Source organism: Podarcis erhardii (genome assembly GCF_964252035.2).
Source record: "Podarcis erhardii genome assembly, chromosome: 5".
NCBI classification, from domain to species: Eukaryota; Metazoa; Chordata; class Lepidosauria; order Squamata; family Lacertidae; genus Podarcis; species Podarcis erhardii.
This window is the reverse complement of record NC_138509.1, coordinates 15,180,588-15,206,062: the sequence shown is the minus strand read 5'-3', so window position 1 is coordinate 15,206,062 and position 25,475 is coordinate 15,180,588. Positions and strand designations below refer to the sequence as shown.

The 25,475-nt window shown below is 44.1% G+C and overlaps 1 protein-coding gene across 19 annotated transcripts in view; it reads left to right on the top strand.

Moving 5' to 3' along the window:
- The window catches only part of CAMK2G (calcium/calmodulin dependent protein kinase II gamma), a 161,630-nt gene that overhangs the window by 82,891 nt on the left and 53,264 nt on the right, over positions 1-25,475 (top strand). For all 19 annotated transcript variants that reach the window (XM_081864311.1, XM_081864314.1, XM_081864316.1 and 16 more), the window contains exons 4-12: positions 173-227; positions 1,833-1,898; positions 4,857-4,929; positions 15,467-15,569; positions 16,512-16,595; positions 17,626-17,720; positions 18,229-18,351; positions 18,548-18,631; positions 19,596-19,638. In XM_081864311.1, coding sequence (XP_081720437.1) covers positions 173-227; positions 1,833-1,898; positions 4,857-4,929; positions 15,467-15,569; positions 16,512-16,595; positions 17,626-17,720; positions 18,229-18,351; positions 18,548-18,631; positions 19,596-19,638 — 726 coding nt within the window. The remainder of the gene's footprint in view (positions 1-172; positions 228-1,832; positions 1,899-4,856; positions 4,930-15,466; positions 15,570-16,511; positions 16,596-17,625; positions 17,721-18,228; positions 18,352-18,547; positions 18,632-19,595; positions 19,639-25,475) is intronic.

Here is a 25,475-nt window from a genome sequence, read left to right as displayed (position 1 = left end):
AACACCAAATGGGAATGTAAATATATCCACAACCCAGTTGTGTGGTTTCATGAAGGGAACACTGTGGTGGGCGGTTCTCCACCGGTTTGGTCCAGGTCAATACACTTTGCTTCACTTCCTCTGTTCCTCAGTTTCCTGCTGAGTTTGTTCTGTCTCTTTTTGTTGTTTGCAGTGCGGCTCCATGAGAGCATTTCGGAAGAAGGCTTCCACTACCTCGTCTTTGATCTGTAAGTGCTTTCTGTTTAACTTTGATCCATCATCACTGACAAAAATGTGTGGGCTGTAGAAGGAGTTTCTAAATAAAATATATATCCAGGTGTTCTATTTTCTCCTCCCTTTCTGTTCCTCCAGCAATTGATAGATTCAAGGGTGTGTGGGGTTGTTGTTTTTTAAACCCAAATTATGTGTGATTTTTGCACACAATACTACACTGTGTATTTTACTGCGCAGAGACCCCAAGTTCCACTACCATGTCATTAGACCTTCCACCCTATACTGGCAATGATATATCCTTTTGGACCTTAAAGTTTTCTAATCATAAAAGCAAAAAATAACCAGAGCAATAGGCTCTTGCCAACTGCAGGGATATCACATTTGTCTCTGCAGTTGACGAAATAAACCTGACCCAGTACTTCCTTGTACTTGGAACCATTTTTTGGTCAGGAGTTGATAAGTCTAAAACAGGCTTTCCCAAACTTGGGTCTCCAGCTGTTTTTGGACTACAGTTCCCATCAACCATGGCCACTGGTCCTGCTAGCTAGGGATGATGGGAGTTGTAGTCATAAAAAAACACAGTTGGTCCAGGTTTGGGTATCTCTGGTCTAAAAACACAAGCAAGGATTGCTTGTGGGTGTGCTGAAGAAGTTTATTCAATCCATCATTTGGGGATAGGCTTGTCTGAGTTGGTGACGTATGTTTGCAATTCCAATATGATGTTGGACATTCAGCAAAGCAATGTTTTAGGTGGCTTTCCAGACCTGGACAACGTTTTCAATCTTTTCATCTTGCGTACAACCAGAAGGCATAATAGGCACTGTAAATCAAGCTAAAATAATAGCTTGGCTTTAATCTGTGCATATGCCCACCAAGCAGCAAGTTTTTATAGTTTCTGGATTGCTCTGAATTCTTCTGAAGAGTACCGTATTTTTCGCTCTATAAGACGCACCGGACCACAAGACGCACCTCGTTTTTGAAGGAGGAAAACAAGAAAAAAAATATTCTGAATCCCAGAAGCCAGAACAGCAAGAGGGAAGACTGGACATTCATAAGCAATTGAGTAATAACTTCAGTGTCCAGATATTATACACATTTCTAGTAGCTCCAGTTTAATCATCTTATTCCCAAAGATTATGCTGATATTGTTAATACTAGTAGTGCATGACCCACCCCAGCTTTCATCAAAGCTCACCTGTTTTTTGGCAAGCATTCCTGCTGAATACTCAAAAAATGCCAAGGTACCGTATTTTTCGCTCTATAAGACACACCAGACCACAAGACACACCTAGTTTTTAGAGGAGGAAAACAAGGGAAAAAAATTCTGAATCTCAGAAGCCAGAACAGCAAGAGGGATCGCTACACAGTGAAAGCAGCAATCCCTCTTGCTGTTCTGGCTTCTGGGATAGCTGCACATCCTGCATTCACTCCATAAGACGCACACACATTTCCCCTTACTTTTTAGGAGGGAAAAAGTGAGTCTTATAGAGCAAAAAATACGGTATTTAGGAAAGTCTGGTGGAGGAATCCCATCTACTTTGAGCAGGAAGTGTGAATTCTAACAGCCTCCAAATGAAAAGTGGGTACTTTTATCCTCATGAATTTATATCTCTTCCTAGGGTCACTGGTGGAGAGCTTTTTGAAGACATTGTTGCTAGGGAATATTACAGTGAAGCAGATGCCAGGTAAGAAGAGCTTGTCACCTACTATGCCCCCTGATTTGGGTTGGGCAAACTGAATTTGCCCAGCACTGTTTGTGGAGTCTGTACTGTGTACGGTGCAAAGTTTTCTCCCATTCCATACCCTGGAATGTTAGTCCTATATTCTGTTTGGTACCTGTTCCCCTGAGAGTGGGAAAAGACATGGATGTATTTAATGTTTGGACTTCCAACTACTGTCTCATAAAAAAAGGTAAAGGACCCCTGGATGGTTAAGTCCAGCCAAAGGCAACAGTGGGGTGTGGTGCTCTTCTCGCTTCAGGCCGGCGTTTGTCCGCAGACAGCTTTCCGGGTCATGTGGCTAACATGACTAAACCGCTTCTGGCGTACAGAACACCGTGACGAGTGCCAGAGCACATGGAAACCCAATGCCGCAGCCGTACCTATTTATCTACTTGCACTTTGATGTGCTTTCAAATTGCTAGGTTGGCAGGAGCTGGGACAGATAAACGGGAGCTCACCCCATCACACGGATTCGAACCGCCAACCTACCGATCGGCAAGCCCAAGAGGCTCAGTGATTTAAACCACAGTGTCACCCACTCCCTTAAACCATACACCTATGCTGCAGCATTTTTAGGAGGGTGGGGTAGTCCTGCTATAGCTGTTGCATTTCTTTCCCTGTACCTACATTTTAGGCACAACTTTGGCAGGGTTTTCAGTTGCCTGCATAAAGCCAATCTGAGAGCAGTCTACAAGGCACCTAAAATAGCAAAAATGTGCTTAGCCTTGCAGTTCAGTTCATCTTTGCATAACACAGTATTTCCACATCACCTGGGCCCAGGGGTTTACCGACACCTACGGTTAGGAAGTGTATTTGGAAAGCTTTGCCAGGCTGCTGAAACCTTCCTAAATCTCAGTTGAAAAGAATCAAAAGGCCATCTGCCTGACTCTGCGTCGCAAGGCAGGATAGTCTATGGCGCCTCCCCCAGCAGAACAGTCTGTGCAGTCATGATCATAATAGGCTGCAACTGAAGAGATGCATACTAGTGCCAGCAGAGCAATTAGCTCCACATTACCTGGTCCTCTTCAACTTTGATCAAGTAAGCAAGTCGAACCACATGCAGTGGAAACGTCAGGAAACCGGTGCTCTCATTGCAATAATCAAAAAGCAGTTTCTAGTCTTTATGGTGGTAGGTAGGGAAGGCTGTGGATACGTTCAGCTAGATGTGTGCAAGTGAGAGGAGATTTGGGTGCATCTTTGTTGTATGGAAGTCTTTAATGGTTGAAGGAAGCTGGCAGCAAAGCAAGGCAAGGATTCCTCCTCCTCCTCCAATAAATGCAATCTATCCCAGCCTGAAATGTTGCTTTAGAAGCAATTCATGGGAAATACTGTTATTAACGCCCCACTTGTCAGCCCCACTTTTTTTTTGGCTGCAGAAGGAGAACAGTGCCACTTAAGCAAAGCTGGGGGGGGGGTCGTCTCGCCCGTGTAAATGTCTCCGGGTGGTCATATTCCCAGCTTATCTCCTGCTACCCTGGATTCCCCCTCCAGCTTGAAGAGGTCTAGAGCTTACTTGCTTAAGTCGTTGCTAGCTTGTCCCCTTGTTGCTTCGGGCTGCATTCCAAAGCCGGCTGGAGAGAGCTAGCAAGTGAGAGCGGAGTTTGTGCCAATCTGACCTTCCCAGAGACTCATTGCGCTTTTGCCATTTTTGGCCAGAAAGTCTCTTGCTGTGAATTTGGCTCTGTCCTAGTTCTACAGATCCCCCAACCCCCCCCCCCCTTTTCTGGGATTGAGAAGATAGAGTCACAGGGCCTGCCAGAGTGGTTTACATTGCAAGCCCCTTTTACTGGGTGGGGGAAGCCGTGCCTTGCACAGCCTTGTTCTTTGCTAGAGCAAGCCTGTGTCCTCAACACTTAAAGCAGATTCTGAAAGCACACACACTTTCCCCCTCTCCCCCCCCCCCAGGCACTGCTGTTGCTACCTTTTCAGAGGGATTTGCACCAAGATGGGTCTGACTCCTGCAACGTGAAATTGCCAAGGGGTGGTTTGAAACCTGTAACTTCCTAGGAACAGATTCCTATGGTGTGCTGCAGGAGCTGTTAAAATACACACTCCTCCGTACATCAAAGAGACTTTGCTACTTGCAGTAAGTCGCTTACATACCAGCTGCCGTGTCTGCTTCCTTCCAAGCGCTTGGAAACCTCTATCTGGTTGAGCATTCCCAGAAATCTGTGTGTGTTGCCTCATGCACAGGCAATGTGGGTGTAGTGTTGTCCTGACATGATAGGTGTAAATGACATGTTGCTCCTCTCTCTGCAAAAAGAGGGAGAAACAAGAGGCAGCAGATTTTCATTGAGCTTGCAGGGAGCTTGAAGAGGGAAACAAGGGAACTGAAAATGCATGCTGAGTGGGTTCTGTACTTAAAAGGTGTCCAGCTCCTCTCTGCAGACACACACCATCTTTGTAATGTGGTTGCATTTATTGCTACTAAAACCTTTCCACGCTGGCGGGATCCCAGCCTTGAGACTGATGGAGAAGGCTGCTGATTGATTAAAGCCTCGAGGAGTCCTGCCAAATGTAGGCGAGTGCAGTTTGTAAGCTGGCCCAGGGCTTGCCACTCATATTTTGTGGGGTGCGTGGTGTTCTCTTTTGGGTACCTTGTGGACAATTCAGGGACCGGTCGAAGCTTTGTGGGGCTTCCAAGCACTCCACACTGCAGCAAGCTGAAATGCAAAGTACTGCGATCTACACCATCTTCACAGTAAAGCACAGACAGGTAACAGTTACGGCAAAGGATTGTACCAGAACTGCCCTGTATTTATTAGTTGCATTATTTATGTATTACTGCTCCCTGGTTCCACTGCCTTTTGGTCATAGTTATAGGTGATGATATAATCTTGACGCTTCTGCCCTGGGAGCCTTGATATTATCAATCAATAAATACATTAATGGATAACGCTCTTGCTTTTTTCTTTTCTGCAGCCACTGCATTCACCAGATTTTGGAGAGTGTCAATCATATCCATCAGCATGATATTGTACACAGGGACTTGAAGGTAATCCTTTCTTTTGGTGAAAATTCAGAGTTGTTTTGAAGCTGCCGTAGGTAGGAATGGAAATGAGATCGTGATAGCGACACAGGATGGGCCTTATTTCTAACAAGCATGAATTACAGTTTTCTTTTGGGGCTGCTCAATCACCTACAGTACTCATACCTTTGCTCCTGTAACACTCAGTGCTCTACCTTATTCTGCATTTTATAGAATCTCAGAATATTCAGAACAGGTACGCTGCATAATATGGAGGTATGCTGCATAAGGTACCCTGAAGATGCTCTTAGTTATATGACTGTTGTACACACACATCTTGCTGTTCTTTAACCCAGTGCTAAAGTTGGTTGCCTTGCAGAAAGCATTCGCTTCCTCCTAAAACTCTTGGTGTTATCCTTTCAGGCTGGTTTTTTCCTTATTTCTTCTCCCTCTTACTGAATTTAACCCAGGGGTCCTCAAACTTTTTCAGCAGGTGCCCAGTCCACTGTCCCTCAGACCTTGTGGGAGGCTGGACGATGAGCGGCCTGCGAAAGGGTTCCGAAGAGGGGCTGGCACTCTCCTCCGAAGAGGAGGAAGCCCAGCCCCCTTCCTCCTCTAGGCAGGGCAGGAAGAAGCCAGGAGGAGGGAGGGAGGAGGCGGCAGCGCCGCCGTATGAGAGAGAGGGAGAGGGAAAGAACATGCACGTTGGCGATCCATGCGGTGATTCCTGGACCATCTGCGGGCCGGATTTAGAAGGCAATTGGGCCTGATCCGGCCTGCAGGTCTTAGTTTGCCGACCCATGGTTTAGCCTCATCGTTAGCTCCTCTCCTCAGCACTCCTTTGATGTTTTTGTGCTCATTTTTTGAGGCTTGTTCTGTAGTTGTTTTCCTTGTTTTCAACCTCTTTAGACTCTGTATTGTCCTCTGCCTTGCTGACTTAAGTCACAGTAGCCTCTGGATTCCAACCCCACCTCCCTGTCTAGTCTTTTGCTCGTGAAGCTTAAGGCTTTTCAAGCTGCTAGTCATTAGCTCTCAGTGGGGAGGGGTTAGCCTGTTTTCCTCTTTCGTTTGCTAATGATCAGCTAAGGATCTGCTATTGCTCCTGGCTTCTTTGCCTGCATTAAAATGGAATGGCATAGACGAAGTCCACACTCTCCTGCCAGGAGAGAATTGCAGCAGCAAAATTAACAGCCAGTAAAGGCAATAGACATTTTTACAGCTAGTTCTGCTTCTACTCAAGTTTTGGCTTTCAGCTCTAATGATATCTAATGATACCTGCCCTACCAAGGATGTAGTGGACCATACTTCTTCACTCACTTGTTTTCAACCCCTTTCCTACCATGAAATTCGCCTTTTCCACAGCTGCCACACATGTCGTCAATACCTTCATTGTCCCGCCATCCACAATCTTATTTCAACTGAGCTATCTACCACAAATCAAAGAACTGTAGAGTTGGAAGGGACCCCAAGAGTCAACTAGTCCATTCATTGCAGTGCAGGAATCTCAACTAGAGCATCTATGACAGAGGGCCATCCAGACTCTGCTTAAAGACCTCCAAGGAAGGAGAGTCCACCACCTTCTGAGGAAGCCTGCAAGATCTCTTTCCTGTTCAGTCTCACCTCCCTCAGCTCAGTCCCCATCAATATATTTGCGAGGCTATGGTGGCGGTGTGGGATCAGAAAGTTGGCAGTTTGAATCCCCACGTCGGGGTGAGCTCCCGTCGCTCAGTCCCTGCTCCTGCCAACCTAGCAGTTCGAAAGCACGTCAAAGTGCAAGTAGATAAATAGGTACTGCTCCAGCGAGAAGGTAAACGGCGTTTCCGTACGTTGTTCTGGTTTGCAAGAAGCGGCTTAGTCATGCTGGCCACATGACCCGGAAGCTGTACGCAAGCTCCCTCGGCCAATAAAGTGAGATGAGCGCTGCAACCCTAGAGTCGTCCATGACTGGACCTAATGGTCAGGGGTCCCTTTACCTTTACATTGACTCGCATTTGCCCTTTTACTGCTCATTCACTCCATTTGGAGATACCCTTATGGAGCTTTTCACAATTTCGCTTTTATTTGTACCAACCTGAATAGTTTGGGGTCATCAGCAAGCCTGGCCACTTCACTGCTAACCCACAAGACTCGGTCATTTATGGGCAAGTGGAAAAAATACAAGTTGCAATACATAACTCTGAGGGACCCCACATCTTAACATCTAAGCACTGAGATAACGGTCCGTTTATTCCTACTCTCTGTTTTACATGGCAGCAAATGAGTGGTGCGTGTGTTTGTGTGTTTGTCGGGCTCTCTGTTCACATAGGGTGACAGCCTGGACCAACAAACCTGGCTGGCATCCCCTATGAACAGTAAGCATGTCCTTAAACATGCCCCCCCAAAGCTCTGCTGTGTTTCGGAGTTCCACAGCAGGTGATCAAAGCTTCATTGGCAGAGAAATCAATGTGGACAAGGTTCCCTGCAGGTGAGAAGTTTGAAAACTGCTGGCTTGCCAGACTGCGATCCAATGAAAGCTGCCAAAATAGGTTTTGACTTATGTCTTCCTCAGCAGCTATTTTATAAAACCACGGCACTTTCAATTTCTTGCCTGCACTATGTGTTCATTGGCATCATTCATAGCGTATACACTCACTTAGCAGAGAAGTTTTGTGCTAGCATGAAGCTTTAAGATACTGGAGCCTTCAGGTTGCAGCTGTGAGCCAGCAAATATTTTGAGGTCTATTGCAAAACCAGAAAAAAAGAAAATTAGTTCCCATCATGAGAAAAAGGCTCTGACCCCATTTCTCTGAAAAGACCTATAGTCAGTGCAGGGGCCTGCCTCATCAAAGTATCTCTTTGTGCCTTTGGCCATGAAGAGTTCAGGCCAATGTCTGGGAAGTTCTTTGAAGTGGTAATAAGATTTTCTCCTTTTGCCTCAGACATTTGTATGCTCCTCCAGCAAGGCTGTCCTTTGTGAGAGAGTGTTAACTTCCCGCCTGCTTTTTTGTGAACTTTTGCTAGAAAACTGACCACAGGAGATCTGAGTTTGTTCAAGACAGGGGTGATCTTTGATCTTCCTAATCAGTATCTGTTAGGTAAGGAAAAGGTTTGAGCGAAGCGGGTGGGTGGGTGGGACTTCCAGCTTAAGGAAAAGGCAACTAAACAACGCAGATATAAGTTACTTTGCTGGGAATCAAAAGAGGAAAACAGGTGTAGCATTATCAACGTGGGGAATTGCAAGAGCACATTAAAATGTGTATGATTCATGGATTTGTATCAAGGAACTACATTCTATTCTTAAATCTGACACTTGCTTTAATACCGATATTCAAGTGTTAGTATTTAAGTGTTTATTTAAGTATTTAAGTATAGTGAATACTAATACATACTATTGCTACATCTACCACTTGCTTAAAATATAAGACCAAACTAAATGTGATGGAGCAGCCATGTTCTTGATCTGGTGTCTGCAGTGACTGTGTATGTATAATTATTACATTTATTTATTTATTTATTTATTTATTTATTTATTACATTTATTTATTTATTTATATCCCGCCCTCCCCAGCCGAAGCTGGGCTCAGAGTGCCTAACAACAATAAAAGCAACACAGCATTCTAAAATCAATTCATAATGGGGCTAGGCGGGGGGGGGGGGGGCTGATGTTTGTGATGTTTAATTTTCACGTGAACTTCATGCCCCCTTCTCAATTCCCAAATTATGCACGGGTATGCAGGTTAAGAGAGTGGAATCCTCTCCCTAGCCTTACCTCGTTGCCTCTTGTCACCTGAGCTCTTTTCTCTAGCTGAACTCTGATACCAGAAGTGAGTTGGGCTGTGAGAATAGTGCCTGCAGTGATGGAGCAAAGGGTGGTAAAGTGGGGACACTACTTTGCATGCTAAGTTTATATGCCCTGATGTGTACTTTTTCATCGGTGAAGAATGTAAGCACCCCTGCCTGGAATTCGGCTGAATGTGGAGCCATTCGAATCTGCCACTAGTCAACTGTAAGGCCATCCTGCCCAAGGTGTTAATCTGTCTCTTGCATGGAAATGCTTGTTCCATACTTAAGATTGCCACTGCGCAAGGATTCACAGTTAGTCACTCACATGGAAACTAGATGCAAATTAGGAACTGCCCAGAACTTGCCCGTATTGGCTCTCCCACCCCATGAAAGTTTGGAGGGAGATAAGTGCCCTGTCAGACCTTTGGTAGCGTCCCATCACTGAAGCACCTTTCAAATTGATGTTTACTACCGGAAAGCCATTTGCATGAGTCATGTGGTAAACCACTCATGCAGTGTTATAAAACTACTGCAAGAAATGCTTTAGGGAGTAGTTTATTGCAGCATAATGTTTAAGTGCATGCAAAGTGGGGGTATATCCTGCATTAGCCAATGGTGCAGATGGATTCAAATGGAAGTGAACATCACTTTGAGATGCTTTTTTCCTCGCCTTTAACAAGGCCCCACAAGTGTTAATATTGCTGCTCTCATAGAAAATTAAAATCTCTGAACATCCTGGCACAAGATACTCAAATCTCTGAGTATCTTGTGCCAGGATGCCTCCTCCTCCTCCTCCCACTCCCTCCTCCTCCTCCTCCTCCTCCTCCCAGTGTTCCATCTCTTACTACAAGAAAGCCAAGAGCTACAATGAGTATTTTGTACATGTGGCTAGATTAACAAAATACAGTATATTGTTTTCTGCTGTCACTGTGGGAATGGGGAAAGGCTTATATAAAGGCTGGAGAGCCCAAACCTAGGAACAAACTACGTTGATTGGGCGTAATACCACCACTTTGTCTCCAGCGAGTAAAACTTTCTCTTCGGGGTTGGAATGGCGTCAGTGTTGGGATCTAGAAACTAGGTAATTCACGGGGGTTGTTGAGCTGTGCGTTGATTTATTTGTCTCTGCTTACAGTCCATTCAGTATGTTGCACACCACTTCCAAATTCTCCACCCCTGCTCCTCCAACGTTTCGTGGGGAGTTATGAAGGGGGCTTCTTGGTGTGTTTGGGGAACACTGTGTTATTAGAGTTCTTGAGTGTGGCGAGTCTTCTAAGCAAGCTTAACCAATTTGGGGGAAGCTTCTTTGTGCATTCCATTGAATGTGCTTGGAAGACCCCGTCGGACCTTCCCGCTCAACACACAGAAGGACAGGGACTTTGGGGTGGTGCATGTGGTTCCATGACTGATTCCTGTTAAGGCATGATTCCGGAAAAGAATAAGTGCATAAGAATAAGTGCATAAGAATAAGTGCATAAATCATGACAGTTACATGCAATGAAGTCTGGGTGTGACAACTTCCAATCCGAAAGAGACCTTCAAAAGGTGTCAAAGAACATTGCTCTGTTTGTAGACACACACCCACACCCATTGCAACATGCTTATAGCGTGGTTGAGAAATCTCTGGGACTCCAGGTATTATCGAACTACGGTTCCCATCATCCTTGACTATCTTCTGGGGCTGATGGGAGTTGGAGTCAAACAGCATTTCCCTGTTCCTGGCTTTAGAGTACAGCATAGTTTTTATCAGATGCAGCGGTTTGCTTGTTTGCTTCCTTGTTTCATTTGTTTTTAGGATATTACACCACCTATTTGACTTTAGAAATCCTGCATGGCAATTTACACAGCAAAAATTTTAACTCTTGTGTTGCTGTCTTCAACCATCATCAGCGGGGGGATCTGGCTTCTCCCAGGCAGAGATTAGACAGACATGGTATGTAGGACAACAGACAGCTGCAAAACAAGCAACTTGTTTCGATAATAGCCAAGCTAAACTATTTTTTAATGGGTGCAGGCTCTGAACTCATGAGTTGAAATGATGCTTCTGAGCATGTTGCCCAAGTATTTCTTTTTTGCAGGAATCGTGGGGCTTGTAGTTTTCTCTGTCTAAAAAAACAAGGGTAGGAGATGACATTGTTTCTGGTTCAGGAAGGCCTGTCCAGTGAGCCTTCTTCACTGCTTGCCATTTCCTCCTCATTCACATAGATTTTGTTTATGAGGAGGAGGCTTGCAGGGGGCCATGAAAATTGCCGTATTTTTTGCTCTATAAGACTCACTTTTTCCCTCCTAAAAGTAAGGGGAAATGTGTGTGTGTGTGTTATGGAGTGAATGCAGGCTGCACAGCTATCCCAGAAGCCAGAACAGCAAGAGGGATTGCTGCTTTCACTGCGTAGCGATCCCTCTTGCTGTTCTGGCTTCTGAGATTCAGAATTTTTTTTTCTTGTTTTCCTCCTCTAAAAACTAGGTGTGTCTTGTGGTCTGGTGTGTCTTATAGAGCGAAAAATACGGTACCTTGGCATTTTTTGAGTATTCAGCAGGAATGCTTGCCAAAAAACAGGTGAGCTTTGATGAAAGCTGGGGTGGGTGGGTCATGTACCACTAGTATTGACAATATCAGCATAATCTTTGGGAATAAGATGATTAAACTGGAGCTACTAGAAATGTGTATAATATCTGGATACTGAAGTTATTACACAATTGGTTATGAATGTCCAGTCTTCCCTAGGAATTGAATTACTGGTAAACTATTTCATTGTTCCGTTATGTAACATATGTTCGTGCTGAGCCTTTCTGGTTCATTTTTAATTTTAAAAGAGGTGCATTCCCTATTCGTATGTTAAGAGAGCAAGGCCAACGCTCCCACCATGAATGCTGAAGCTCTCACAACCAGCCAGGAATCATAATCCAGATGCAGAACAGAGTTGTGATATGCACCAGTGGAATGGCATTTCTTCAGCCCTTGGCACGAGGCTTTGGCTGTAAATATCTCCCACAGTTATATATATATATATATATATCTTGAGCCAGCTGTGTGATGTGCCAGGGAAGAGAGTGGGAAGTAGACAACTTTATGGGAAAATGGTGGTGGTCAACTCATTGCCCTTAGCTGCTGCATGCTTTTCCCTCCCCCTAAGTCTATTATGCACCCACATCGTTTCAAAGTATGAGCAAGAATATTGTGCACTGCCTATCTGTAGTATCCTATCTGATGTACTGCATAGCAGTGGTTGAATTTCTAGTTGTTGTTACTGCTTGTGTAAGGGCTTGCCAGTGTTGATGGAGCCATTGATATTAAGCGCTTGTGGAGGACTGGGTCTCTTGCTTTACACACACACACACACACACACACACACACACACACACACACATTTGCAGCAGCCCCATGATTTCTAACCAGGAGGAGGGAAAACAGGATTTTGAGAATTGATGCATTAATCAGAATCTAGGGGCAGGGTATTTCCTTGGCTCGACTGCCTCTCCTTGCAGGTGGAGATGGGATTTTTGGATGCTCCCATATGGAGGAATGCCTCCCTGCTTTTAGAAAATACAGTATGTTGGGAACACAAGATGATTCAGCTTGGACCTTCTGTGTCCAAAGACCCAACAGTTTATTTCATGTTCATATGCTAGTCCGAAGTGGTTGTAGACCAGGAACATGGTTAACGATCTTTGCAGGCTGACAAAGTGAATAGTAACTCTACTTAACATTTGGGAATATGTTATAGTTAAATAAAAGTCTAGCAGGAATTGAAATATACACATCCAATGGGAAATGAAGGGGGTGGGGAAGAAAAAATAATGCTAAATTATTTTAAGTATTAAAATGGAATTAGGAAATGTATGTAACATTGAGCAGCAAGTAAGGAAGGGAAGAGAAACATCAAGTTAGCAGGATGGTAAGTCAACTTTTCATTTTGTATTAATTTGATGTTAATTTGTTAAAACTTTTGGAAAGCAATAAAAAATAATTTGCAAAAAAAGGGGAAAAGGAACATGGTTACCACCTGATTCAGATTAGAGCAGAAAGTAGCCCTGAAACAAGTAAGTATTGGACTTCAGCTCAGACTTAAATGTATTAAAAAGAATACAGTGGTACCTTGGGTTACATACGCTTCAGGTTGAGAACAGAAATCGTGCAGCAGTGGCACAGCGGCAGCAGGAGGCCCCATTAGCTAAAGTGGTGCTTCAGGTTAAGAACAGTGTCAGGTTAAGAACAGACCTCCAGAATGAATTAAGTTCTTAACCCGAGGTACCACTGTATCTTTTCTAGACACTTGATCCTAATGCATTTCTCATAGCGGATTATGGGTGCGAGCTTTCCAACACTTACTGGTAAATCCTTCCCACCGCATTGGGTTCTTCGGGTATGTTTGACCTATTCCCGCCATGGAGCACAACAGAACTGATCCCTGAACATCCACCTGGCCTATTTTCTGGGCACCCTGTCAGTTCTAAATCCGCCTGGAACAAAACCTTCGGTTGCCACGAATATCAGAGGCCATGGAAAATAAACATTCTTTCTGTGTGCTCAGTGCTTGCCCCCAAATAAGGATCCTGTTTCCTAACACCATGGGGCACCCTCATCAACCCCCCACCAAAAGTTTACGTTGGGTGTGGTTTTTCATTACTTGAACCAGCTGCCCTGCTTTAACTTGAATTTCATAGTCTGCTTAGTTAAGAGTTTGCATGTTAAGATACAAGATCACTGGTCTCTCCAGAAGTGGAATGATGCCAGCCCCGGGCGATCCTTACTCCAGTCTGTTTCTGAGTCCCTTGCTTCTGCCTTCTCTGATTATCTGCTTTGGAGTTGTTTTAGTTTTGTCTGCCAGGAGGGAGAAAAGGGGACACAGTCCCTTGCCCTGAGCAAGGAGGGAAGGATATAGTGGCTATTTTCCTCATGCTCATGGCAACAGAGGCCTCGTCGTAATAAATCCTTGCAGATGAAAATTTCCAACAGAGCTCACATTGAATCAGCAGACAAGAGCGTTGCAGTGACTACATAACCAACCCCATCTGGGTCTCTCCATTCAGCAGTCCTTAGCCGGATGCTCTGCGTTCCGTGATGGACTTTACAATTGAGCAAAGAATACAAAGAGAACCGTTCTGTGATGGAAGAGTTTCTGTCCCTTAAAACTGCCCAGCTTAGCCTTGAAAGAACCGAACGGGCTTGTCCAGCTGGCCTTGTCCAGCTTCCTGCCCACCCACCCTCATGATTCACAAAAGCGGGGTGATTTACGCCAGTGTTTCCCAACCGGTGTTCCGCGGCACACTAGTGTGCCGCGAGACGTTGCCTGGTGTGCTGCGGGAAAAATTAAAAAATTCGAAAGATATCCGGAGAGGCGGCCTTCGGGCGAGTTTTAATTTAAATTTTCCTTCTCCCACTTAATGCCCCACGCTCGCCCGAGCAGCTTGCAGTCCTCGGTAACCACGGCGACCCGAGGGAGGGGAGGGAACAGGGAAGTCGAGGGCGGCGGCGAGCTGCGATGACGTCAGTGGGCCGCGCCGCCTCGCCCTGGCACGGTGTGAGAGCCCCGGCTAGTGGCGCGAGCTTCGGAATAAGTGGGATCCGCGTGCGCGAGACCGAGATCGCGGGTAAGGAGCTCAGCCCTGGGCAGGAGGAAGCGGGGCCGCGCGTGCGGGCCACATCCCCACAGAGAGCGAGCCTCCCCCGGCCCACCACTCCGGGCAGGTCCACTCGCATGAGGGGGCGGCGATGGCGACGGCCGGCAGCTTGCCTGCAATGCCATCCCTCGAGCAGGCGAGGAGCCCGGAGGCTACCAGATGCGAGTCCTCTTTCCCACCCTGCTCGGGAGTCCAGAGCACTTGGTCGCATTCAGGATCTAGAGTGGGGAAGCGGGGCTTGTGTCTGGGCTGGACACATTGGGCTGCCTGTGCCGCTCGACCTGCGGGGAGAAATCAGGGTGGGAGTCACGACCGTGAGGCAGGGCTGCCAAGTGTGGCAGAAGAGGACACGGCCGTCGCAGCTGTCCTTAGGTAGGAGCTTCTTCCGTGTCGACCTGCTGCCCTAAAGTCTTGGCTTTTTTCTTGGCTTTTTGGCGGTTGGCACAGAAGGAAGGCAAGGAGGAGGGGAAAAAATTGAAACTTACACTTTCGTGCGTCCCTCCCGGCGTGACGCTGCGCGCTGACGTCACGGGGCTGTAATGGTGGTGTGCCTCGAGATTTTTTTCATGAAACAAGTGTGCCTTTGCCCAAAAAAGGTTGGGAAACACTGATTTACGCAAATGCGTGTTAATTTGCAAAACTTAGAATTTCTGATCTTTTTTGGTGCATAACTTCAAATCCCTTGCTCTGTGCAAATAAATCACTGTGTACATGGTCCTGCATATTATTCCCCCCCCCTTTTTTTACTTGTCCTGTGCCTTGGGGACCCGGTATGATGTTCATTGGGAGTTGTATCACTGCAGTTTGCTATGTCTGCTGCATCATTATGTCTCCACATGGATGTTATCTCAAGCAGAAGTGAAGGAAGTGTACCGCCAGTGCCATCTACTGTCAATATATTTAATAACTTGTCTTGGATTGCAAAGGTTGCCTAGGAGAATTCTATATAAATTAACTGCATAATCTTTGGGGTAGGATGGGAGGGGAACACGGTTTCCTTTGCAGAATGCCACCAGTTGAAGCTTGTCATAGGTGCAAGTTTGAAGCTGGCTTTTTAAAGGCAGCTCTTCTGTTGGAAGAGGACATTTGTAGGTGTGAACTTTTCAACATATAGACCAGGCGTTTGCAGAGAGAATATATTTACTCAAGGTTTTCCTTCTCGTCTTGTTTTCTCTCCTAGCCTGAGAACTTGCTACTTGCGAGTAAGTGCAAGGGTGCAGCTGTCAAGCTGGCTGACTTTGGACTTGCGATTGAAGTTCAGGGGGAACAACAGGCATGGTTTGGTAAGTGTTTTTCCCCAAACAGGAAGAAATCTAAGATTGTCCAAGGGGTTGTGCTCTGATTGAAGGGAATATCGATGACGGTAGTGCCAGTGGAAATCAGTGATGCAATCTGTCTAGGCTGTGCATCAAAGAATTTTATTTTTTACCCCAGAGAGATATCTATCTTCTGGATGTTTTGCAAACTTCCATGTGCACACAGCTCACACCTGCAGTGAACAGCCAGTAGCTAGAAATGTACTATTTTTGCAGTAACACAGTGAGAGTAGTTTGACTGCCACCAAAAGCAGCAGCAAAGTACATTGGTCATCAGCCAAGTACTGTCCTCCTGTCTAAACTGGAGCTCAAATGATGCTCTCCTGTTCTGCTAGAACTAATGTCTAAAAAGTGATGCCTTTCTGCACCACTTAAGACACCATTTTCTGACTTCATCTGTCAGCCCCTTGTGCTCTTCACCTCCTCTTCCCTCACCCACGAAGCCTAGTAACCCTAAAATAACAACAACATGAAGTTACCACTGCTCACTTCTACTGGTGGTGGTTAATTTCAGTGGCAACTACACCAGTCTAATAAATCCCATTGCTAGCCTATTCACTCTTTTTGGAGCATTTCCCCCCAGTATGGGACCCCAGCTACAAACCAAAACCTGGCGCCTAAAACATTTCCAGGTGCCTAATTTGCTTCCCTCTCTCCTTACTACTTTAGTGGCATTTTCTGTTCAAAATGCTCCCTGTGCATATCTGGAAATGGATATCTGGCATTTTTGTTTGGGCTTGTTGAACATACAGTAATAATATGATATGGCTCAAGGTTTCCTGGACTAGGAGCTGATAGGATGTCGTCTCATTTGCTTTGTTATTGTTATTTGTTACCAGCCGCTTTGTGCGAGAATGGCAACGTTGATTTCAAGCTGCTGAGTCTGTTCCGCATCTTGTGTTTCGACAGGGTTTGCTGGTACTCCAGGCTACCTGTCCCCCGAGGTCTTAAGAAAAGATCCTTATGGAAAACCCGTGGATATATGGGCATGTGGTAAGGCTACCTAGCATTCATATTGTTTGACAGTGAGGGGTATGCATGCTTAAAATCTGACATCGTTTTAAAATGAGTTTTACATTAGAGGGTCTCCACAATATCTTGCAGCGAATTATGCAAGTTAATTATTCATTTTGCAATAACGCAGAAAGGAAGGGAAGATAGTTATTTTAAAAATAAAGCTAGGGTGGAACTCACCTAACGAGTCCCATCAGCAGGAGCCCTGTGCAAGGACTTGATTGATTGACTGATTGATTGATTGATTGTCTTTCTATGCATCTTTTCATTCAAATGAATCCCAAAGCAGCTTACAAACAATGAATAGAACATCATAGAGCATAATATGACTTCACAAGTACAGCATGAATCATATAAAACAATTAACAAATCATCAGGGGAAAAATTGCTATCTATAAAATAACTATAAAAATAAGCTAAGCATTACAATTGCATCAAAAGTCATATTATATGATTAACAAATCAGTACGACATTTATAATCTATAAAACAATATCAGCAACAAAAAGCGACTAAAAAAAAAAAAGCTGTTAAGTTCATACACACATTCTCCACACCCAATGTCTTTTCACTCTATTCAGTTCATTAAAATACACTTTCCGCTTGTGCAATGGGGCTTTCCCCTAAACATGCCCCCCACAATTCACTACTGAAGCGAGTCTGGTTATGAGAACACAGGAAGTTAACAAGCACTCCCTTACAATGGACTGTACATAGAGGGCTTTTCCAGCACTTGGGGCTTGCAGTTTAGTAACCACTGGGACATATTATGACTGACGAAGCCGCAAATACTCTCTGATGACCTGTGCATTAGTTTTAAAATTGAGCTCTTGGTGTTCCAAATGAATCACAGCACCTAGGGCAGTGGCATGGCCATGGCAGAAAGTCCCTCCACAGAAGGTGGGTTTGAAAGTGTCTAGACTCGTATGCCAAGACTGTATTGTGAGAATGGGCTGCGGGCCTAATTGGAGCAAGCCAATGTAACTGCAGTATCTTTTCTTCTCCCCCAGGTGTCATTCTGTACATACTGCTAGTGGGGTACCCCCCATTTTGGGATGAAGATCAGCACAAACTGTATCAGCAGATCAAGGCAGGAGCCTACGATGTAAGAGAATTGTTTTCTGTACAGTTAATTCCAATCAGTTGGCTGAAATATGGCAGTATAGATAGACTGTGGGGCTTCACAACTCCTCCCTGCCCTAAACCAATTCTACTGCCTCACTCGCCTTCCTGCCTGTCAGTCCATCATGCTGCAGTCGGTGTGGCTGTCCAGCTACAACGCAACGGCATTTTACATTTTTATGCATGCAGGAAGATGTGTGAAGTTCAAGCACCAATGTAAGGTACAAATTATTATAACAGCGCGCAAAAAGAAAACGGCACCTGCAGGGTTCTGCAGTCCACTTGCAGCCATCCCCAGAACTATCATGCATTGCCTATGTATTGCCCCAAAATGCAAATCTCCGAATGCCCTCATATTCGTAAATATGCCAAAGCTGCCAGCTGAAAGGGTGGAATGTGGCAATGAGTTCATTGTGGAGCACGGGCAGGGGAAGCCAGCTCGGTGCAGCAAGGGGCAAAAGGCATTTCCCTGTCTCCTCTCTCGCTTCTAGTTTCCGTCTCCAGAATGGGACACTGTGACTCCGGAAGCGAAGAACTTAATCAACCAGATGCTGACAATAAACCCAGCAAAACGTATCACAGCTGACCAGGCTCTTAAGCATCCATGGGTCTGCGTAAGTATCGCCCTTCCCTGTCTCTTCCTCTTGTTGGAAGGGTAGTTTCAGTCATTTCGCCCCCCCTGCACATTTACAGTAGTGTTAAGAGCACGGCTAAGACCAAAAAAAAGGGGGGGGGGGTAATTTTTGCAGATATTTGCTTTGCTTTCCTATCAGAGATACTCCTAACAGTGTTCTTTGCTTCCCTCCCCAGCAACGATCAACTGTGGCCTCCATGATGCACAGACAGGAGACTGTGGAATGTTTGAGGAAGTTCAATGCCAGAAGAAAGCTGAAGGTGGGTCGAAGGCACAGACTTTATGTTCTCATGGTTTAGGGTTATGGTAGGTGGTGGTACATATTTGGGGTGCATATTTGCTACTGACACAGACATTGGGGTTCATGCTGTATTCAGGGGTGTCTGATGGCAGGGCCTTCCCATGCAAGTCTTAACTTGTGACATTGGGGTGAGGCCAAGGTTTTGCATTGTGTACTGGACACATTCCTTTTTTATTATTATTTAATTTTTATTAGATTTTCCACAATGATAACAAAAGCCACAAAGCAGAATGATACACAAAAACAGAAAAAGAAAAAAAGAACAATAAACAGATAAACAATAACAGCAAACTTAATTCTTCACAAATCCAACCTTTTAAACATCTTGGTTGACTTCCTCAAGTCCCTCCCTTCTGAGTTTCCTTGTAGTTAAAAGTAACAGCTTTCCAATATCATTATTAAACTAGAACAATTTCCAATTATAGTCCATCTTATTCACTTAACATTCTAAATCCCATTTATTAAATTATAACTTAGTTTAATCCTAGGCCTATTTGTTTCTTTCAAGTAATTTCTAATTTTTTATATTACAATATTTATTCAAATAGACCTTAAATTTCCTCCAGTCCTCTTGAAACTCCTCTTCTTTCTGGTCGCGGATTCTTCCAGTCAGGTCAGCTAGCTCTGAAAAGTCCATCATCTTCATCTGCCAATCTTCCATTGTTGGTAGTTCTTGTGTTTTCCAAGTAATATTCGGGCGACCGTTGTGGCATACAAAAATCACATTTCTTCTTGCAAAAAAAGTTGAAGTGAAATAGTTTCATTCAAGGAAGCTTGTTGTGTATTGTTAGGCTGGCCTGCCTTACATCAGGCTAACATTTACTGTTTACAGGCTACAGTAAGCATGTGTGCCTGCTAACATGGTGTGGAATATCTCTCAGGAGCCTGGTATCAAACGCAAATCATTTTTTCTCTCTTTTTAGGGTGCGATCCTCACAACAATGCTGGTGTCTCGGAATTTTTCAGGTAAGTATTCCCCTCCCTCTCCTTTTTCTCTTCCTCCTTCCTCATCCTTTTTTTTAAAATATAGGCCTTAATGCATGTGTTAAACAAATGATGAAGAGTGAACGACGCCAATTGTATCCCAAGTTTTGTTAAAGAAGGGTCCATTTTCGAGATTTTCTGTAGTCATTATACATATAACTTGAGGTTAGGAAGGTGCAGTCATTCTACTTGAGAGTCGGTTCGTTCACCTGAAGACCCTTCATTACACTCGACTTTTGAGATGGATTACTCCGCATCTTTCAGTTTTCCATTAGGAACTCGGTTCTTTAGAGTTTGTGGTGGCAGGCTTATTTCTTTCAGCTCAGAAGTGGGAGCTTAATTCCGTCCGAGGACAAGATGCATTACTGGAAGAAATGGAGTGGTTGGTCCCGCAAATCCCATTGCAGAGAGTCCTAAAGCACTCAGGCTGTTGCCTGTTTCCTTCTGATGTGTTTTGAAACAGGTTTTTAGTTCACAGCCAGAAACAGGGCTCACTCTGCTCTGTATTAAAGTCACAGTGTCCTAAGTGTTGCAGTGGGGAGACAATCTTCACGCTGGCCCTGCCTAGCAAGCAGGTAAAAGTTGTGAAAGTTCGGTAGCTCCCACCCTCCTTGATATCCCAGCAGCCTTGACAATGCCTGTAGCCAAGAGCTGGTGCTATCCCAGATATGATAATACCCCTCAGAAAATGGGAATTTACATAAAGGGGGATTTCCCATTTTTTTAAAAAAACCCAGTTGAATTTGCTTTTTTATAATCACCAAGTTCGTTTCTACCCTAATAGTGCCTTTCTCATGTGAGTAGTCTTTGCATGTGTCTGGAAGATGGGGGCGGACGGTCTTGGGCCATAATATGTCACTTTGTGATTCCTCCCCTCTTCCTGTGCCTTTCTCTTATCCAAGAAATGTGGCTCATTTAGGTGGGGTGGGGGAATGGAATCATGTCCTTTTTTCTCCTAAAACGTTTCCTTGACTGTTAACTTCTATTATTTATATATATTGCTGGGAGGTGCGTCTGCTAATAAAGCAGACTGCGTCTGCTAATAAAGCAGAGAATGCCTTCCTTTTGTGCTGCTGCTGCTCATTTTTATGTGATTTATTTCAGGAAACAATCTTGCCCCTACGGGGGATTTATATATGTTTACTTTTGGTGTGCATCGGTGGCTTGCCAGGGGGGCGGGCAGGCAGGCGTGGTTGGGCTAGAATCCTAGCCTTTTCTCTCTCTTTTTAAAAAGGGAGTTTTGCTTTCCTTTGGAATTGCAGGTGGCAACCATTTCGTACAGGGGTTCCGTTCCCGGCCCCTGTGTACATCAGCGGAGCATGCATAAGTGCCCCCTGCCCTGTTACATCCTGCCCCCATTACGTCCCAGTTCTGCCCTCTTCTGGGTCCAAAAGGACCCGCACATTGGCAACCACGCGCCAATTGGACGTGCCTAAAATAGTTGCCGCCTGTACTATTTTTGAGGATGGCTACGTGCTTTTTTTAAAGTAACTATACAACCTTTAGAAGACATCTGAAGGCAGCCCTATATATGGAATTTTTAATGTTTTATTAAGTTTTTGTATATACTGGGAGCCACCCAGGGCGGCTGGGGCAACCCAGCTAGATGGGGTGGGGTGCAAATATTATTATTTTAGGACTTTCGGGTTGGCGCCTCCAGTAATGGCGGAATTCCTCTGATCGGGAGGAATTTGCTTCGTGGAAATCCGGGTCTGGCCGCCACGGCAAAGGCGGAAACCCACTAAAAATCACAGGCAGGTGAAGCCTGTGAACGTGGGATTCGGCTGGCACCTTTTGCGCCTCCCCTACTCGCGGGGAAACCCAGTTTCGGGGATCCAGAGCGACATGGGGTGAGCGGCGCGGTGCTTCGAATTGATTGCTTTTTCCACGGAGCGAAGCCGCATAGCTGTTGCCGGAGTAAAAGTAACTGAAAATTGAAACTAACTTTATTGTTTGAACTGTGCCTAAAAGGACTAATACAAATAGAAACTGTTTCCCTCTAGAGGAAGCTTTTGAAACTGTTACAAGAGTTGATCTGGGGGAATTTGCAGCTGCAAGATAAAAAGCTGTGAGACTCTGGGACTGACCTAGAATCGGTTAAGAATGTCGATAGAAGAGGCCTTAGCGGTCGCATTAAGTAAGATAAGTAACTCACTGGAACAGCTTAACAAGAAGGTGGATGTGGTAACTACCAAAATTGATAATTTGGGACAAAAAGTGAACATCAATACAGAAACTATTCAGAAATTGATACAGGAATCTACTTTGACATGGCAAACTGCGGAGAAGGCTAGGGAGAAAGTTGTTGCCGTTGAACCTAAAGTAACACAGTTGGAGAGAGAGAGAGTCCCAGCCTTACAGATGCAATTTGATGACCATAAGTCAATGCCTTCTACGACTGAATTTAAAGAAAATCAGATTTTGAGGATTAGAGCCCTACTTGAACTGGAGAAGGAGAGTTTGATGGATTTCATCACACAGGAATTTGTTGATTTTTGGGACCTGGACTTGGGTCAAGAAGAGATTAAAATTGTGAGGGCCTTCAGACTTGGAAGAGGAGGGAAAAAAGAGAATAAGAAAATAAGAGACTGTTGGAACTACCAGAAGAACCTAGAAGAACAACAGTCAATAGTGGAAATTTTGAAAGACGTCCCGAATTATCTTTTGGATTTTGGGTTTAACTACGGAGATTTGGTTGCCCTGTTGAGAAGGAATAAAATCATCTCTAGGTGGGAGTTTCCCCGAGATCTACTCTTCAGCCTCAAAGGTAGGAAAATAAAAATAAGATCAGTAGAAGACAAAGTAAGCTGCATGTATAAATACGAAGAAGACTTGCAGAAGGGACTTGGAAAAGAGTTAAGAGCATCGGACAGAAGATTACCAGGTTGATGAACTATATGGAATTGGCGGAAATGACTGGCAGAATCCGAGACCAGGGAGAAGAGACGGTGGAAGAAGATTGGAAAAAGTTTAAAGACTATTTATAGAAATATTGTAAAATTGATGAATGTTGGAAAAATGTTGGAATGAAGTTATATGGCTTTAGTAGAAATGTTTTAAGAAATTAAGTATAGATAGATTATTAGAGTATTAGGGAAAAATAAGGTTAGAATATGTTAAGATAAATATAGGGCAGAAAACAGAGAAAGATGGAAAGGAATTGCTGAAACAATTAACAGAAGTGGAATACAAAAAGGGAGGTGTGAGGAGGTCGTTGAAACAAGTAAATGAAAGATATGACATTGAAATTGTATGATGTGTGTTAAATTGTTTTTGTTTTGTTTAGCTTATTGTGTTAGTGTTGTGTAATGTTTTTATATTGTATTTTATTGTCTTTTTTTTCTTTGTCTTTTCTTTTTTCTTTTCTTTTTTGTAGTGTTTAAAAGTAATAAATATTATTTAAAAAAAACCAAATATTATTATTTTATTATTTCATGTGTACCATTTGGCTACATCGTGCCTTTAGAATACAGAAGCTACAACTGAGGTGGTTGTTGCAGCTTTAATCTTTAGCATTGCTTGTAATTGAAAAATACATAATGTTAATAGTTAGCTTCACAGAGCTAATTTCCAACAAATACTTATAGAAAGAGAGAGAAGTCGCAAACTTCCCACCCTACAACTTCTCACTTTGTTTAGGGGTGTGTTTTTTTGTAGGGAGATATTTGTGGGAACAAGATCTTCTTAGCTGTGGCAAGAAAAACAGGGTTACCACCTGCTTTTAAATCTTAAACTCATCGTGGGAAACGTTTAATGCTGTGAACCACCCTGAGATCGGCTGTATGAAGGGCAGTGTACAGATTTAACAAATAATACTAATAAATAATAGTGGTAATAATTTCCAGCCTGAGAGCTTTATTCCTGGTGAGCAGCGTGCCAGGGTTGGGTAGGGGCCAGAGGCAAAAGTAGGTGGAGTAAGAAGAAAAAGAAAAAGAAGAAAACAAACATCTCTACAGCCTCCATCCAGGCAAGCAAGAAGCATTATCACAGTTCAATGAGGCATTCTAGCCATTCAAAAGCCCTGGAGAGTGTAGGATGAGGGCTGTGCCCTGGGGAGAGGCAGTATGGCTTGAGGAGAAGTCCTGAGGCTCCATATTTGACTCCTGGGCCTGAGGTTCCCCAACCCTGCTGTAGAGCTCTGTATGTAGAAAGCAACACCTGAACTGGGAAATATTGCTGCTTGGTTAATATGTTCATGATCTTACATCTGTGTGCAGGGAGAATAGGGAGAGGGTTTCAGGTCTAAATTCTTGCCTCCACAGAAGAAAACACATGAACCAAGGGGTTCTTCAGATATTTGAACGTGGTGTCTCCCCCCCCTAACGCCAATTGGAATATTGTCTTCACCAATTGGAATATTGTCTAGTATGACTCAAGCTGCCTGCATTTGAGGGCTGAGTTTACATTGGTAGGTATACACGTTTTAAAGTGCATTATCCGGTGATTGCAATCTTCAAATTATTATGAGCATAGAATGGTAATTGTAAGATTCACTGTGTTGATTGAATGTCTAAGAGGCAGTCCTATAACAAGAAACAGCTAAGTATACTCAAGCCCCATTAAGCTCAGTGGGGCTTACATCTTCTGACTGCAAACCCACCAAGATGGGGGCTGTGTCACTTACATAGAGTGTTAAACACACAGTTGCTAATCTTAGGTATGGTTGAAGTGCGTGTACAACATTTCATTCTGTTCTGGTTGTTTAAATGGGTCTTAATTATATCTGTTTGGGGATTGTACACATTTTCCCCCTGTTATGCTTTATGCATAGAATATGAGTGGGAAGAATCTTCTCAGCCCAGGGAGACCAAGGGAAAAACCATTCCAAAACAAGTTACTGATCCATCTTTCCATTTGTATAGAACATTTGGCACAGAGTGCTTTAAAATACTTATTTTCCAAACATGGAATCTTTAACATTTCTGTTTTCCCCCAAGGTAGGGCCAGAGGGCCTTGTGGGAGGGGATATGACAACTTCTCCCTTTCAGTCTTGATCCAGTTCAGAGCCCCCTCCAGCTGCTTTGCAAGAGAAATTTCCGAGACAGGAGATCCTTCTTCTAACTGCCTTAATTTTCTTTCTTGGGAAGAAGGCGGATAGCTCCATCTAGCGTCTGTATAGAAAAAGGCTCTGCAAATTAATATTCTTTGACCAATAAGTTCTTATCTCAGGCAACTGACTACTACCTTATTGGGGAAGCAACAAACTGCTGTTGTTAAAGAGACTACAGGGAAGGTTTTTGCTTTAATGTTTTTCTTTATGTTTTTCTCGATATATTTTAAGTTCCGTGTCCACATGGGTCAGTGGATTCCTTTGAAGCCCTCGCCTGACACTAGTGAATGAACACAAGTGTGCATTGTTTCAGGGGAAACTCAGAATTCTTTGTGTTCCAGTTCTTTTCTTCCATGACATCTACAGCTCCCTTCTTTAACCTTTTACTCATGGTCACTCTCTTGGTGAACTAGCAACCAAGCCTTACCCAGTTAATTGCCATGGTTCTTTAATTTTATCTCTGCCATGCTGAAAAAGCTGCCAGCCAGGAAGGTTAACATAAATTCCTGGAATGTAAAAGGTCTGGGACACCCAACAGAAATGAATGGGTGCACACACAAAAAGCTTAGATGAAAACTGGTTTATTAACTAGCAGATGGTGCAGCCCACAATCTTCCAGCATTAAAAGAGTGACTGAGCAAGTTCTGGAATCTGCCTGGAAATGGCAAATCTGATTGAACAGATCTGGGAGATCATTAACAACATAGAGAATAATTTGAGAGTTCATCATTGCCCTTTATTGACCGTAGGAAAACAAGATATAACTTGG